The sequence below is a fragment of the Ranitomeya variabilis genome, chromosome 3, assembly GCF_051348905.1.
Source record: "Ranitomeya variabilis isolate aRanVar5 chromosome 3, aRanVar5.hap1, whole genome shotgun sequence".
Taxonomy (NCBI): Eukaryota; Metazoa; Chordata; class Amphibia; order Anura; family Dendrobatidae; genus Ranitomeya; species Ranitomeya variabilis.
In genome coordinates, this window is record NC_135234.1 from 43,412,449 (window position 1) to 43,430,465 (window position 18,017).

The 18,017-nt window shown below is 42.6% G+C and overlaps 1 protein-coding gene across 2 annotated transcripts in view; it reads right to left on the reverse strand.

Moving 5' to 3' along the window:
• JAM2 (junctional adhesion molecule 2) overlaps window positions 1-18,017 on the reverse strand; it is a 112,730-nt gene that overhangs the window by 32,960 nt on the left and 61,753 nt on the right. For both annotated transcript variants that reach the window (XM_077294010.1, XM_077294009.1), the window contains exons 2-4: window positions 13,019-13,084; window positions 7,640-7,756; window positions 5,181-5,330 (exon numbers count right to left, since the gene is read on the reverse strand). In XM_077294010.1, the coding sequence (XP_077150125.1) occupies window positions 5,181-5,330; window positions 7,640-7,756; window positions 13,019-13,084 (333 nt within the window). The remainder of the gene's footprint in view (window positions 1-5,180; window positions 5,331-7,639; window positions 7,757-13,018; window positions 13,085-18,017) is intronic.

The following is an 18,017-nucleotide window of genomic DNA, read 5'->3' on the forward strand; positions in this document are numbered from 1 at the left end:
TTGCATCACCAGCATTTTTTTCTTCTAAGAAAGGATGATAGGTAATTTCCTTTCTGCTTGAACTGCCAGCATTTCCATTATGTAATGACATGCTCTTCTGTTTTTGGAAGGGTCACTGTACAAGTAACAGATTGTTAGTTGACATCTGTAATTGAATTTAGCATTGTATAGCAGTTACTAAGAACATTGCTTCTTGTAAATATTTATTTAATGGACACTACGTGTCATGTAATATTACTTATTCTCAGTTACATCCTGTATTATACCCCAGAGCTGCACTCACTATTCTGCTGGTGCAGTCACAGTGTACAGACATTACATTACTGATCCTGAGTTACATCCTGTATTATACCCCAGAGCTGCACTCACTATTCTGCTGGTGAAGTTACTGTGTACATACATTACATTAATGATCCTGAGATACATCCTGTATTATACTCCAGAGCTGCACTCACTATTCTGCTGGTGCAGTCACTGTGCACATACATTACATTACTGATCCTGAGTTACATCCTGTATTATATACTCCAGAGCTGCACTCACTATTCTGCTGGTGCAGTCACTGTGCACATACATTACAATACTGATCCTGAGTTACATCCTGTATTATACCCCAGAGCTGCATTCACTATTCTGCTGGTGCAGTCACTGTGTACATACATTACATTACTGATCCCGAGTTACATCCTGTATTATACCCCAGAGCTGCATTCACTATTCTGCTTGTGCAGTCACTGTGTACATACATTACATTACTGATCCCGTGTTACATCCTGTATTATACCCCAGAGCTGCATTCACTATTCTGCTTGTGCAGTCACTGTGTACATACATTACATTACTGATCCTGAGTTATATCCTGTATTATACTCCAGAGCTGCACTCACTATTCTGCTGGTGCAGTCACTGTGTACATACATTACTGATCCTGAGTTACATCCTGTATTATACTCCAGAGCTGCACTCACTATTCTGCTGGTGGAGTCACTGTGTACATACATTACATTACTGATCCTGAGTTACATCCTGTATTATACCCCAGAGCTGCATTCACTATTCTGCTGGTGCAGTCTCTGTGTACATACATACATTACTGATCCTGAGTTACATCCTGTATTATATACTCCAGAGCTGCACTCACTATTCTGCTGGTGCAATCACTGTGCACATACATTACAATACTGATCCTGAGTTACATCCTGTATTATACCCCAGAGCTGCATTCACTATTCTGCTGGTGCAGTCACTGTGTACATACATTACATTACTGATCCCGAGTTACATCCTGTATTATACCCCAGAGCTGCATTCACTATTCTGCTGGTGCAGTCACTGTGTACATACATTACATTACTGATCCCGTGTTACATCCTGTATTATACCCCAGAGCTGCATTCACTATTCTGCTGGTGCAGTCACTGTGTACATACATTACATTACTGATCCTGAGTTATATCCTGTATTATACTCCAGAGCTGCACTCACTATTCTGCTGGTGCAGTCACTGTGTACATACATTACTGATCCTGAGTTACATCCTGTATTATACTCCAGAGCTGCACTCACTATTCTGCTGGTGGAGTCACTGTGTACATACATTACATTACTGATCCTGAGTTTCTTCCTGTATTATACCCCAGAGCTGCACTCACTATTCTGCTGGTGCAGTCACTGTGTACATACCTTACATTACTGATCCTGAGTTACATCCGGTATTATACCCCAGAGCTGCACTCACTATTCTGCTGGTGCAGTCACTGTGTACATACCTTACATTACTGATCCTGAGTTACATCCGGTATTATACCCCAGAGCTGCACTCACTATTCTGCTGGTGCAGTCACTGTGTACATATTTTACATTACTGATCCTGAGTTACATCCGGTATTATACCCCAGAGCTGCACTCACTATTCTGCTGGTGCAGTCACTGTGTACATACATTACATTACTGATCCGGAGTTACATCCTGTATTATACCCCAGAGCTGCACTCACTATTCTGCTGGTGCAGTCACTGTGTACATACATTACATTACTGATCCTGAGTTACATCCTGTATTATACCCCAGAGCTGCACTCACTATTCTGCTGGTGCAGTCACTGTGTACATACATTACATTACTGATCCTGAGTTACCTCCTGTATTATACCCCAGAGCTGCACTCACTATTCTGCTGGTGCAGTCACTGTGTACATACATTATATTACTGATCCTAAGTTACATCCTGTATTATACTCCAGAGATGCACTCACTATTCTGCTGGTGCAGTCACTGTGTACATACATTACATTACTGATCCTGAGTTACATCCTGTATTATACCCCAGAGCTGCACTCACTATTCTGCTGGTGCAGTCACTGTGTACATACCTTACATTACTGATCCTGAGTTACATCCGGTATTATACCCCAGAGCTGCACTCACTATTCTGCTGGTGCAGTCACTGTGTACATACCTTACATTACTGATCCTGAGTTACATCCGGTATTATACCCCAGAGCTGCACTCACTATTCTGCTGGTGCAGTCACTGTGTACATACATTACATTACTGATCCTGAGTAACATCCTGTATTATACCCCAGAGCTGCACTCACTATTCTGCTGGTGCAGTCACTGTGTACATACATACATTACTGATCCTGAGTTACCTCCTGTATTATACCCCAGAGCTGCACTCACTATTCTATGTTGCAGTCACTGTGTACATACATTACATTACTGATCCTGAGTAACATCCTGTATTATACCCCAGAGCTGCACTCACTATTCTGCTGGTGCAGTCACTGTGTACATACATTACATTACTGATCCTGAGATACTGTACATCCTGTATTATACCCCAGAGCTGCGCTCACTATTCTGCTGGTGCAGTCACTGTGTACAGACATTACTGATCCCGAGTTACATCCTGTGTTTAGTAAAAACGCAGAACGTGAACAAGTCCTAGAGTTTTTGCCGCAGATAACAAATGCAGCATACAGTACCAGAAGAGTGCCTGGGATTTGTGAGGTCTCGCGCTCACGCTGCTGATTTTTTCCTTATGGATTTGACCCATTGGAGTGTTTTTTCCATATGTGCTGCATTGTCAATTCTTTCAGAGTTTTTCATCTATTTCAAATGAATGGGAAAAATAATTTCATGTAAATACCGCACACATTTTACACAGCGTTTCTCCTGCAGAAAAATCTGCTACGAATACTCAACGTGTGCACATACTCCAGAGCTGCATTTATAATTCAGTCACAATGCTAGTCTACAGGCAGCTGAGCTCATATCATGTACTCTGACAGTGAGGTCTTCTCTAAACCTAGACTGGGAGATTTTGGCCATGAAGCCGAAATAATGGGCTACATAATAGAGGCTGAAGCTCGGGATCTCTGCTGGACCTATTTACATCATTTTACTGACCAAGAGAATGACAAATGCTGGGAGTTGGGCATGATGGGAGTTGTAGTGTCACAACAGCTGCAGGAACGCACAGGCAGCAGACAACTGTAGGAAGTCATGTGAAGGAATGATTATATTTACTTGTCCAAAATGTTAAAAGGGAGATTAACAACAACAAAAAAATTTCCTGGAAAGGAGGCAAAACGGAAAATTGCCAACCTGAGGAATAAGCCAGATTAGATTTCACATATTTTAAGACAAAAAAAAAAGTAAGCTGTAAAGCCTTTCAGATGTTATAAAACCGGAGAACCGTCATTGTACTGTGTCACATAAAAAACGCGAGAAGTACCGAGGTTTAATGGCGGAACACGCTGTACTCCGACGCTTTTATGGGAAACCTCCGCCGAGTTAACAAATGCAGGATCCAAATAATGCAGAGATGGAGGCGACATAAATAAGCTCGCTCTACAGTCAAAGCAGATCATCACCAGATTCTACCATAAAAACCGCATACATATAATTACTAGAGCTCTTATACCTGATGAAGCTGGTGTACTTACAGAATTGCTGTATAATCCTGCTAGTAATATCAGGTTATGTTTTTTAATACTAGGCAGGGAAATCTGGCGACAGATCCACTTTAAACAGAATCTGTCACCAGGTTTTTGTTAGGTTATCGGACATGATGTAGGGACAGAGACCCTGATTTCAGCGATGTATCACTTACTGGTTGGCTTGGTGAAGTTTCGGTGAAATCCCTGTTTTATCTGTTGCAGATCTAGCAGTTGCTAAGCCCTGAGTAACCCGCCCAGACAACTGATTGGCAGCTCTCTGCCAATCAGTGGTGGGGGCGTGGTTACAGAGAGCAGGAGAACTACCATATATGGCATAAGACGACTAGCCTTGTAGTGATAATCTCCTGGAGATAAAACATTGATTTTATTGAAACTGCAACAAGCAGCCCAGTAAGTGAAACATCGCTGGAATCAGGTTCCCTGTCCCTACATCATGCTGCTCTAAAATTAAATAGCAAAACCTTGCTAATAGATTCTCTCTTAGAAAAATTAGGAATGCCCTTTCCTTAACGTGAGTATTTATTTAATCTCAAGTCATCCTTAAATATTTCGAACAATTTTCAAATTTGATTTCTTTTTTTTCTATGTGAATCCAATGGTGGGCTAATTATTTGCTAAAAGATAGCCCAAAGCATTGGAGGGGCACCAGACTCAAACTGAACTATATAGCAATATGTTCTAAGAAGTCAGAGTTCAATAAAGATCATCTTGTTTTATTTCGCAGTTGTCAGTCGGTATGCGTCCTTAGGAGCCAGTTTGTCCAAGATTACTTAGCTTGAAGGCTCATGCAGACAATCGTATTATCGGTCCGACTGAGATCAGACAAAACATTGGATCTTACTCGGACCAATGTAATTTTATAGGGTTGTGAAGGTCAGATTGCAGCATGTCCGAATTTGATTCAAGATTTGGATCACACTCGGCCGTGCAAGTCAATGAGTCCATAAAAAATATGAAACTGCACCCGGATGGCATCTGAGTGCAGTTTGATTGCCATGGACTAACAATGGAGAAGATGGAGATTTTTATTCTCCATCTTATCTGTATCTGAGAGAATCAGATCATACTCTGATCAAAGTGTGGTTTGCCTAATCTAGCAGATTCTCTCGGATGAGAAAACATACGGTCCTCTGCACCTGCCCTGAGGCAGATTTATCACTAAGCTGGACTGAAACGACTGTTTTCTCTTTTTATACATCGTAGACAGCACTCACCTAACACCGCTAAATTAATGATGATTTCTTGGAAGTTCTTTTTGTCTTGAGGCGCACTGACTTCACAGCGATATTGTCCTGAATCTCCTCTGCTGAGATTCCGGAACCGGATACTGGGGCCCATCATCTCCGCTCGCTTCTGTAAATCAGCTGTTGGCACAAGATAAATGCAAATAATGAATATACTAAAAATAAGAATGTGTTGGTCACAAGTCATCCCATCTGGATTATTTTTATTTTACTCTCCCACCATGAAAGTGCCAATCTTCTGCTTGGCATGTTTTATTGGCCAGTTAGTTGTGCCAGTCCTATATATGGGACTTATGAGATCTTTTCCTTTGCACCCAAGAGATCAAATGGTCTAGCTGACGTCTTGTCTGACTTATCCTGGCCATACCTATGAGATATCTGGCAGATGGCTCCCGACTCCTCCATCCACAGGAGCGCTCAAATCTGCAGAGCATTCCTATACATTTTGTACTGAGAGATGAGAGAGAGGCGCTGCCAGACATCTTTGGCGGCGGCTTATCTCCCCCTGAAAACAAAATGATAGGGCATTGAAATTTCAACTGCTTGATCCTTCTCTCCTCAAGATGATCTGCTGGGAAACCGAAGGAAGATGCCCATACACATTAGATGAACTGGTCAGCTCATCCCACTGAGAAATTAGCAGGATCAGCTGTGTTTTATAGTGGCTGTTTGGAATATCCCTTTAAGGAGGATTTATCTCTAGTTCCAAGATCCCATCCCAATATGTAGAAGGTGTAATAATAATAATAATATTATTAGCAAATACCTCCAAGTAGAGATGTAGTATAGTTCTTCTGATTTGCTATGTTGCTCACCCCATGTGCAGGGTATTGCAGTAGCTTAGGTATCCAAGTTAGTTAGTTGTTTATGGTTGTAACTATGGATATCTAAGCTACCGCAATGACCTGCACATGGAGTAAGCGACATAGCAAATCAGAAGAACTATACTACATCTCTAATTGGAGGTATTTGCTAATATTATTATTATTACTATTACACCTACTACATATTGGGATAGGATCATGGAGATGGGAATACCCCTTTAAGGCCAGGGTCACACTTGCAAGTTCAATGCAAGAAACTCGCGGGAGTCTCTCGCATGAATTCCCAGCACTGCCGCTGGCACTCAGGAACGGAGCGCGTTCAGCTGCATAGAAATACATGCAGCACGCTCCGGTCCCGAGTGCCGGCAGCAGTGCTGGGAATTCATGCGTGAGTTTCTTGCATTGAACTCGCAAGTGTGATCCCAGCCTAAGCCTGTATTACAACCTCGGGTAAGTAAGGATATTAGACACTGGGGTCAATGAGACACAAAGTCATGTTTTCTAAGAGACACAACGGTGATGGTCACAGATAATAATTTACAAAAATAAAAGAGAAAAAAACACGCCAGGAATTCTCCTCCAATAAAGAAAAAAATGCAGAAGACTCCGCCCATGAGTAAAACTCGAGAGGGAGGCTCCTCCCATGAAAGAGAAGACATTATAGAAGATTGCTGTGTGATGACACAAGGCGTTTAGTTAGATTGATAAAGGAGTGTTCTTTATGGAGGATTTATACAGAAAATAGATTTTTCTAGTACTGATAGTGCATATGGCAGTTCTGTGACATGTACAGGAAGGAATAAATTTTTGTTAGGTCTCTGTCACACATCCTGATATTACCGGTACTGGAAAGAAACAGAAGTGGTGCTACCCGTGTCCATGTGTCACATCTGTGTTGCATCCGTCTGCTGCCCGTGTGCACCATCAGTGTGACACGTACTGGCATCTGGGAAAAGGTAGTACAATTAGCGCTGTTCCCAGGCGCTGAATCAAACACTTATCATTGTCGCCTGGTCTCCCTACGATCAGCGAGACTAGGAGACGCTGATGAGACTTGTAGTCAGCGCCAGCAGTCTGTGTATCAGCGTATAAATAAATAAGAAAAACATTGCGAGGTCCCCATTAATTTTCCTAACCAGCTGATGGAAAGCTGACAGCTGTGCTCTATTATTAATCTGGGAAGGGGCCAATATCCATAAAAGTTCCAAGCCCATTAATAACGGCTCATGGCTGTTGGCCTAGCCTTTACTGGTAAAAAGGGGGACCCAAAAAGAAAAATGACGTGAGGTCCCCCTATATTTACTGTCCAGCAAAAGCTAAACAGATGGTGTGTGCCGCCGACTACTACTACTGTCATCAATGTCGCCTGGTCTCACTGACAGCAGGAAGAGCAGGCAATAATGACGAGAGCTGGATTCAGCACCCAGCGCCTGGGAACAGCGCTAACTGTACTGCTTTTCACAGACGTCGGTACGTGTCACACTGATGTCACACAAATGTCATCCATGTGTCATCAGTGTGCACAGGTGGTTCTCTATTGGTCCTAAGGGTGGATTGTGACACATTCTTTTAAATAAAAAAATAAATAAATTATGAAACGTTTACCTGCCAGCGAGTTATTAAAGAAGACAAAAGAAACTTCTCCATTGAGAGCCACTTTTTTCCATTCTAACCGGACGACTTGTTCTTTTTCCAGTCGGTATTTGCAGGTAAGAATTGTCTCTGTGGGAAATAAAGAGAGCCATAGCTAGAAAGAACGATACACAACTTCAACCTAAAATATACAAGGGGGCAAGAACTTTGTAATGCCCTAAGGGCCCCTGGATCACTGTCTTCAGTTGTCTCCATCAGTACCATAGACAATGAATGAAGCACATAGTTGTCAACATTTCTGGTGACGTTTACGCCACACCATACGCTATGACTTGGACCAATAAGTAACACTTTTGGGCAGGTTTTAGATAAGCCACAGCCCCTTGTGGCTTGGGAGATCCAGGACAGCTGCAGAGTATAAGAGCAGCAGGATGCACATGAGACTACGTTGTTGCATTCAATCCTAATTGAAGAAAAGAATAACAGGGGATCAGGACCCCTTTCCTTATCATTGGTGTGGGTTCCGATGGTGGGACCCCCAGCAATCAGACAATTATGCATAATTTTAGATGTGTCATTTATAGGGAAAGCCCCTTTAAAGTCCTACTTATTCCTGTGGCAGCAATGCCTTGTGGCAGTGGGCGCCAACTTGTTCCCCAGAACTAGGGAGTGCTCTAGTCTATACCTGTCCCCTGGATTACTTCTGAATGTGGAGATGTCTGATTCATGTGACTTGCTATGCTCCTATATCAACCCTTATCTGTCCCCTCCTCCACCCATGGAGATCGGAAACCAAAGTGTCTAGGATAACACTAACCAGACAAACAAGAGAAGACTGCCAGGGATAAATGAAAATCACAGTCATACAAAATACACTCATCAAACAACACAGTGGAACACCGGGAAGTAAAAGAAAGAAAAAACAAATAGGAGATAAAGAGGATGTGCAAACAAACAAAACTCCAAGCAACAATCTCCTGAACAAATCTCCAAACACCCAACTCCAACCGCAAACTACACCTCTAACTCCAAACCAGGCAGCAAGAACTAACACTGGCAATTCTTAAATGCCAGAGGTAAGCATATATAGCAGAGGGGAGTGGCCAACTCTGAACAGCTGAGACAATCTAGGTAGGAGAGCTCCAGGAGCTGCAACTGAAGAGATTATATCTTATACAAAAAAACGCACTGTTTAATAATATGGTGAAGTACTTCTAACCAGTGCAGGAGTTCGGGTAACCAGACGCAGCGATCTTTTGTTCTCTCTCTGTCTTGGAAGTCCCGTGACAATGGCAACATAAACAGACCCTGAGCTTTTAGTTTTCAGCTCTTCACCAGAGTCAAGGTTACCACTCCACCCCAAAATGTATACCCTCCTAGTCCTCACCGAACCCGGGATCCACCTTGTAGCACGCTCAGGTCCTGCCCAGGAAATAACTCTGCGCCTCCAGTAACCAGACAAGTGGGAAGAGGGTGAGCGCCTCATGGCTTGTCCACTTGGGACATGATATGATGCCATGGTTTTTATGTTTATTTCACAAGGTTATGACATTTTAATGAAAAAAAGAAGTTTAGATCCAATGCAATGCATGGCAGGTGGGGCATATGATACATAAAATGTAACGCCTCTGTGATTAATAAGAAAATCAATCCAAATATATTAATAATAAGAAGAGAGTAACAAGAACCTCCACACCGTGTCCTATAATTATGTAACCAAGTCCCTGGCGTCTAGAACTGTCTCTCCTGGGTCACCCAGCGGAAATGTGTTCCGTGGAGTTTCTGCGGCAGGCAGCCTGACCTTGCTGTTATATCACTGCTGACATAGAGGAATTGTTCTGCAAGGAGACAACAGAAATAGGCTGAAGGTTTCCTGAAGTATAAATATGAATTAATAAATCTGGACTCCTGGAAAGTGACCCAGCATTCTCGCTGCAGTTCCTGCCTAGGTAAGCGAGCCATGTCTAGGAGTAGGTGTTATGGGGCAGAGGATATAGTCGCACCTAGATCATGGGGCCAGAAGGGCGAGGACAAACGTGTGATTGCCATCAGGGCAGGACAAAGGGTAGGCAGAGGTAGCAATCCACCTAAGGCGCTGCTTCACACCACCTTGAGGGAATGGACACAATTAGGAAAAAAAAAAAAAGAGATCATTAGGGCTCATTCACACGTCCGATTGTCTCGTACGAGTACTATCCTTACTAGGAGTTCCATGGACATCGTAACTATGATATTCTCTTTCGCTGCGAAAAATCGCGGTGTCATGTTGGATTTTGAACCGAGGGTCGGATGAAAAAAAAATCGGCAATGCAAGGCAACGGCCCCATAAAGAAACTTGGATCACACTCGGATAAGATGGACTGTCAGAATGGAGAAGGTGGGGACATTTTTTTCCCCTACTGATGACACTCGGACCATACTGTGATCAAAATAATCGGCTCATGTTTCTCGTACGTGGAAAAATCGGGTGTGTGAATGAGCCCTTAATGTCTGCCCGCACCCCTGGCCGTCACTGGCAAACAGCAGAGCACCCGGGAGTTGGGACATTCTGACAGCTTCTTCTTTACCGCTGGGCAGCACCGGTGAGGCCGGGATCCGGCTCCTGCATCCAAAGTTGCCGATACATTGACTTGCCCCCTACGTACTGACCAGCTGAATAAGTCAGCACGGTGGAGCTGTGCGCTCCATTTTGACGTAGACAGTGAGATGATGTACCCTGGCCGGTAGAGCCCAAGTCTCCTAGAAGACCGAGACGGGTGGGAAGGTCCGATGCCCTCAACACAAGGAGGAACCCTCCCCAGGGTTAGCTTACCAACAAGAACCAGGTCATCCACATTCTCAATGATAGGGGTTACTAGAAGGCATATTTAGCAACCTTTCTAAGCCCCAAAATGGACACCCTGGACCATCGAGGAATGCCCCCCAAATGCCAACGACACATCTCCAAATGCCCCCTTTGGTGCACAGCTTGCATAAGCTCAAACCCGTTCTGAATTGGGTTGTAGGATTGTCCTGGCAGAAAATGGTGCCATTGCCAATAAGGTTTAGATGTGTGCCAAAAAACAAACATACTGAAAAAAAACCAACAACTTTAATATTAAAGTGTTGAGTTTTTTACATTTTTATTCTTCTCCTTCTATCTTATTTTGGGAAAATCTGAGCAATAACCAACATTGGTGCCAATACATCTTCCATAGTACTTTTAATGTCTCCCCAGTTATGTTATGATGCAGGAGCAATATTAATAGGGCACAGTAATAGAAGACTTATAGTAATGGGCATTTTGGTATTTCTTTTTGATAACGCATTTTGGCAGGAGACATATTCCTTGTCCGCACTGTAGCAATAAGTACGAAGCACTTAGGAAATAGAACCTATATTGATTTCCAAGTGGTTGATTTATGGAGCTTAATAAATTGTCTTGAATACTGTAAAGTCAATGCTGTTTTTCCCATAAACACATGTAGATAAACCCTTTATAGTGCACACCCGTGTGGCTCCAATGCTACGAAATATTGTGGGTTTTTTCCTCTCCTTGGATGGTGGGTAAATGGTGTAGGGATGGTAGACTGGAAGAACTTGACTGTCCCGTCTGGTAATCCACTTTTTAGTGTATTTTTTATCAGTACTAAATGTGTAAATACTTTGCTTCACCTATCTGGTAATGAACCTGAGATTAATAATGTATGGTACTCCAGAGCTGCATTTATAATTCTGCTAATTAGAAGAGGATTGTGATCAGACACCACCATAACAGATGGGCTGAGATTTGGGGAGCATTTATCACCTACATCAGATTTCTCCGCAGTAGCTGACGTAAAAATTATGCTCCCAACACTTCATATCACAGAAGGAAGCTCTGAGCGGACACTGAACAAGAAGGGAGTGCTGGAGGTAAGGGGCTGTCCAACTCAGAGCAGTTATCCATAAAATACATTGCTGATTGCATAGTTCTATAGACAGTGAATTTAACAACTGCATGCAGGCTCGACCACCGCTCCGCTCTAGCACCGAAATTAAGGTTGTCTGCATGAGCCCTAAGGGGTCAACCCCATGTTATTGAATGAGGCCATAAACATATCCCCCCAAAAAAATATCGCAGCTGCACTATTTGTCCCGATAATCAGAAGGCACTCGCCCATTCATGTCTCTGGGTTTGTGGAAGATCTCGGACTGCACTTGAATGACATCCGAGTGCAGACCAATTTTCACAGACAGGCGAATGGAGAAACTTTTTTTTCCTCTCCGCCTCTTTGAAAATCGGATTACATTCTGATCAGAGGGGAATCAGAGTTTGATTAGCAAAATTGACATTGTTGTATGATATATCACTGGTGATAAATGTATCTAGTGGAAAAAAAATCATTAAACTCTGAAGCCTGTAGACTTGTGAATGCAGCTCTGAAGTATAACATAAAATGATATCACCTGGGATCTCCAGATGAGGCATGACTATAACCCCAAGCATCAGCACGTTGTGCTGCCTTTAGGAAACCGGGGTAACAAATGATATGGTTGCGATTACAGCTCATAATAAGGTTGTCAATCAGTTTTCCCGGATTCTTAGCTAAATGTTTTCTCTGTTTTACAGCACATAATATGTAAAGGGATAATGAGCCATTGACAATGATGCAAACATTAATCGCTATCTGCCATGAATCTGTTGTTGGGTGACCCTGTAACAGGGGCTTCTTCCCTGTCCCTAACGCTAGGGGCGCCCTAGTTTGCCCAGTTCCCCAACTTACTTCTGATGGTGAAGATGCCGGGGCCACATACTTTGCCTTAGCTCCTGAATCCACCTTCAGTCTGTACACTTTCCCCACCCAGGGGAGAGGGCAGTAGTAGTGTACTGTAGTACACTAACCAGATTAAAAGGTAATAAGACCAGGAATAAAGGAAAATACCAAACAAACAAATATACTCACATAAAAAACAGAGGAATACTCCAGGGACTGGAGGATGGGGAAAAATCAAAGTAGGAGAAGAAGGGGAATTATCACACACTCAAAACCTAGCAACAGTTTCACATAAATCCAACAAACGCCTCCTCAAACAACAACAACCACAAACCACCATCTCCAACCATGCAGCACAATCTAACTCTGACAATGAGTGCTAGCCAGGAATCAGATTATATAGGAGAGGGTAGTGGCTAACTGTGAACAGCTGAGAGCCTTAATGCAGGAAAGCTTCCAAGAGCTCTCATCTGAGCAGATTAACCCCTGCACTGCTAAAAGAAACCTGCACCATTTAATATGAAGGTGACATGCTCCTAAACAGAGCAGGAATAGGAGAAATCAGACGCTGCGGTCTTCTGACTCCTCTCTGTCACAGTAAACCCGTGACACTATCATTATAGAGGTGACATAATTCACAATCATTTTATAGTACCTCCAAATTCAAGTTCCTTTACATCGTAGTTCTCGGACTCCACGGTCACTGCAGACACTTCCCAAACTGTGAAATACAAGAAGACAACAGATGATGAGTTACTCCATACATGTCACACAACCAAGTAGCAATTGTTAGCCGGCAATCACGGCAATAGTGGACATGTGCCAAAGGTGGGGTCTACAGAATTCTAGGTTTGTCAAGCCAGCTAATGATGGATTTATTAAGACCGCAGATAGAATTTGTAAACTATTACCTCTAGTAAAAGGTTATTCCCATCTTTGTGAATGGGTATTGTTGGATAATGCTTGTAAATACTTTTGCAGTTTACTGCTTATTAAAATTTTCATCCATTCTTGAGATATTAACATTTTTTTGTTTGCAGTTTGTTGCCTTGAAGACCGACCACCTCTGCTAAACAGCTAGAACGTGGACAGCGCTTACAAGCTCTACTCTACTGAGCATATAAGCAGTGTTTTGAAGCTTGTCAGGCTTGCTGGACCTCGTTGTTACCTCTTAATCCTGGCCAGCTTCAGCACAGTGTTTACAAGCCAAACAGCAGCGGTGGTCGGTCTCCTAAACGACGAGTGTAAATACACTCCTTAACATTTTCACAACATCTCAGTTAAATCAGTATCAAGCATGAGCACCACGGAAATACCTTAGGATAATAATGGTTGTCTTAAGAATGTTTTGCTGCTCAAGTGCATTCAGTGTAGCAGATCATCAAATTCCTCCTCTGCCAGCTCCTGTGCAAAAAATGCTGAATAATGACGGCCCAGATGTGCTCTATGAGGGACAGTCGGAAACTATGCAGGCCATGTTTTAGGCCACTCAGACTGCCTACAATAGTACGCGCAATATGCTACCTGGCATTGTCCTGCTGAAGAACGGCTCTTGGGACACTTTCATGTTGACAAGGTGGTCTCCAGACCAAACTCTGGCTATCATTGGGTTCCAAGACAAACTTGGGACTCATCGCTGAGCAATAAAAGCGGATGAACCTCATTTCCAGCCTCCATTGTCAACTTGCTCTACGCTATGATAACCTTTGAGTGTGGTGGTGTGAGGTCAATGGAACATCTGTAGGTGGACGTCTGGCTTGTAGGCCATATGTCAGGCAAATGTCTTTAATTATGCAGATACTGTTTAACGCCTTAGGTTTGGTATGTAATGTCCAATTTCATAGAAGGGATCAGCACATGCCATTTTTCAAATCTTATGAGACCACATGGACAACGCCACAAAGGTCTTCATGGGGAGACGCCATACTGGTCCTACTCCAGTGATTATGGTGTGGAGTGGCATAATGTTTGTGCACTGGACCTCTCTAGTCTTCATAATGTCCTAAATGTGCTACCATAGCCTGCAGCGTCTCCAGACTTGTCTCACATCCAAGCATCTGGGATGTCATTGGTCGGCAATTGCAAAAAGAGCTGGCAGCAGTGGATCTTGATGATTTGCCCAAGTGCATTCAGAACATTTCCCAGTCAACCACTGATAACCTCACTGATAGAAACCAAGCTGTGTAAGTGCGGGGATTTCTGCACGTAGCGCTCATACCCCCATCCTGAGTAAATTGAGATGTTTTGGCAACTTTATTTCCATTTTTTTGTCATTTGTATTTCTATAAATCAGTGACTTTTCCTTCTTGGTGGTGCAATTTCAATGTTGAGGCGTGTAACTCAAGAACGGGTGCAAGTTTTATGAAGCAGGACATTGTAAAAGTGATTGTTTTTCCAAGCATGATCCAACAATATCCTTCTATGAAGATCATCTGGCTGTAACAGTTTTAAAAAAAAAAAAAAAATTCAAGGCCATAAGAACTTTACGTACCAGGTCTCATTATGTGGGCACGTTAGCGATTTCGCCTGCTAGCTCCTAGATCAGAATCTGTGAACATAGCGCCAGTAGCCGTCAGCACACGCTGCTATTCTGGACGGCCAACACTCAATGCACAAATAGAGACATTCCATTCCCCCACAACACTAAACATGCCATCTGCCCAACAACAGGTCCCTTCCTTCATACTTGACATTGTACAGCCGCATTTACCCTAATTATGGCCGAAGCACCTGGATCTCCCATAGTTCAGCTGCTTAGTGCAGCCACTATTTGGCCACCTAAATGTCTGGAGAGTTTTCAGTTGTATTATACATAATATTATAGATAGTGATCACTAAAAGGTGATAATAATGTAGGCACAGATATTGCTGTAGTCTGTCTCTTTCTGCAAATACAGCAGCCATAGAAAGTACCGACTCATTGCTTCTCCCGGTGCATAAAGTAGGAAAATGTAGTTCTTCCACCCGGTCTCTCCGGGTAAATAAAATAACCACACTTAGAACTACTCCACTTTTTCTATAAGTAATGTTGCCCCAAACAGTACTGCTTCCTTGTCTCTGACTCCATGTCACAAAGATACACACAGTACTGTCTATTATTAACTGTAATCCATATAGGCACAGATAGTATTGCCTCCTGGTCTCTATGTACATGATATAGGAATATATCGCACTCCCATCCCTCTCTTTATGTAAATTATGACAGTGCAGACATATCTGTACTCAGAGTTTGCTAGTACAGTCCCTGAAAATTTAGGTTTTTTGGGGTCCAAAGGGATAGGGGAATTAGCAGGAGGGTAGTACTTTTAAATTCCTTAGTCCCTTAACAAAAATAATAAAATGTGCAGACAGTCCTGCTTCCTGGTCTCTATGAAAATTTTGTAGACCCAGATAACACTGCCTCATTATCTCTATATACAAATGATGTAGGAACAGATAGTACTGCATCCCTGTCTTTGTGTATATTATGTAAGAGTGGATATCACTGCCTCCCTGTGTCTATGAAACTAATTTGGATAGTACTGTTACCTGTCAGTTCATGTAAATTATGAAACTGAAGATAAAGATCGGGAGGCAGTACTATGTAAATGATGTCGGAACAGAGTACTGCCTTATAGAAGTTATTTAGGGACAGATAGTACTGCCTCTCTGTAAATAATATGGATAGTACTGCCTACCTGTCACTAGCTGTAAATAATGAATGTTTAGATAGCACTTGCTCCCTGCCTCCATGCAAATAATGTAGGAACAGATAGCGCTGCCTCTCGGTCTCTTGAGTAAATTATATGGATAGCACTACCTACTGTCATTACGTGTAAACAATGTAGGCAGAGATAATACTGCTCCCCTTTCTCTTAAGTAAATGATATAGACATAGATCGAGACGGGAAAATGGCTGTCCACCAACGTTCACCATCCAACCTGACGGAACTGGAGAGGATCTGCAAGGAAGAATGGCCGAGGATCCCTAAATCCAGGGGTGAAAAACTTGTTGCTTCATTCCCAAGAAGAGTCATGGCTGTACTAGCTCAAAAGGGGATTCTCCTCAATACTGAGCAACGGGTCTGAATACTTATGACCATGTGATAGTTCAGCTTTTATTTTTTAATAAATTTGCAAAAATGTCTACAATTCTATTATTATTCAATGAAGATGGGGTGCAGAGTGTACATTACTGAGAAAAAAAATGAACTTTTTTGAATTTACCAAATGGCTGCAATTAAACAGAGTGAAAAATGTAAAGAGGTCTGAATACTTTCCTTACCCACTGTAGATGGTACTGCTCCCCTATCTGTAAGTAAAGGATGTAGGCATAGATAGTGCTGCTCCTGTCTCTTAAGTAAAGGATGTAGACATAGATAGTGCTGCTCCTGTCTCTTAAGTAAAGGATGTAGACATAGATAGTGCTGCTCCTGTCTCTTAAGTAAAGGATGTAGACATAGATAGTGCTGCTCCTGTCTCTTGAGTAAATGATGTAGGCGTAGATAGTGCTGTGTTCCAGTAGTCTCCGTCAGGGAGGGCGTATCAACAAATATGATATCTAATAGAATTATGGGGTAAATTGCTTTTCGTTTCTTCTTTTTCATGTTTCCAAGTTCACCCTCTATGACAGAGACTACTGGAACACAGCACTATCTATGCCTACATCCTTTACTTAGAGACAGGGGAGCAGCACTATCTATACCTACATCATTTACTTAGAGAAAGGGGAGCGGAACCATCTATGCCTACATCATTTACTTAGAGACAGGGGAGCAGCACTATCTATGCCTACATCATTTACTGAGGCAGGGGAGCAGCACTATCTATATCTACATCCTTCACTTAGAGACAGGGGAGCAGCACTATCTATATCTACATCCTTTACTTACAGACAGGGGAGCAGCACTATCTATGCCTACATCATCTACTTAGAGACAGGGGAGCAGCACTATCTATGCCTACATCATTTACTGAGGCAGGGGAGCAGTACTATCTATATCTACATCATTTACTTACAGACAGGGGAGCAGCACTATCTATACCTACATCATTTACTTACAGACAGGGGAGCAGCACTATCTATGCCTACATCATCTACTTAGAGACAGGGGAGCAGCACTATCTATGCCTACATCATTTACTGAGGCAGGGGAGCAGTACTATCTATATCTACATCATTTACTTACAGACAGGGGAGCAGCACTATCTATACCTACATCATTTACTTACAGACAGGGGAGCAGCACTATCTATGCCTACATCATCTACTTAGAGACAGGGGAGCAGCACTATCTATGCCTACATCATTTACTTAGAGAAAGGGGAGAGGAACCATCTATGCCTACATCATTTACTTAGAGACAGGGGAGCAGTACCATCTATGCCTACATCCTTTACTTAAGAGACAGGAGCAGCACTATCTACAGTGGGTACATAAAGTATTCAGACCCCTTTACATTTTTCACTCTTTGTGTCATTGCAGCCATTTGGTAAATTCAAAAAAGTTCATTTTTTTATCAGTAACGTACACTCTGCACCCCATCTCCTGCTGCTCCTGTCTCTTAAGTAAATTATGTAGGCATAGATAGTGCTGCTCCTGTCTCTTGAGTAAATGATGTAGGTATAGATAGTGCTGCTCCCATCTCTAAGTAAGTTATGTAGGTATAGATGGT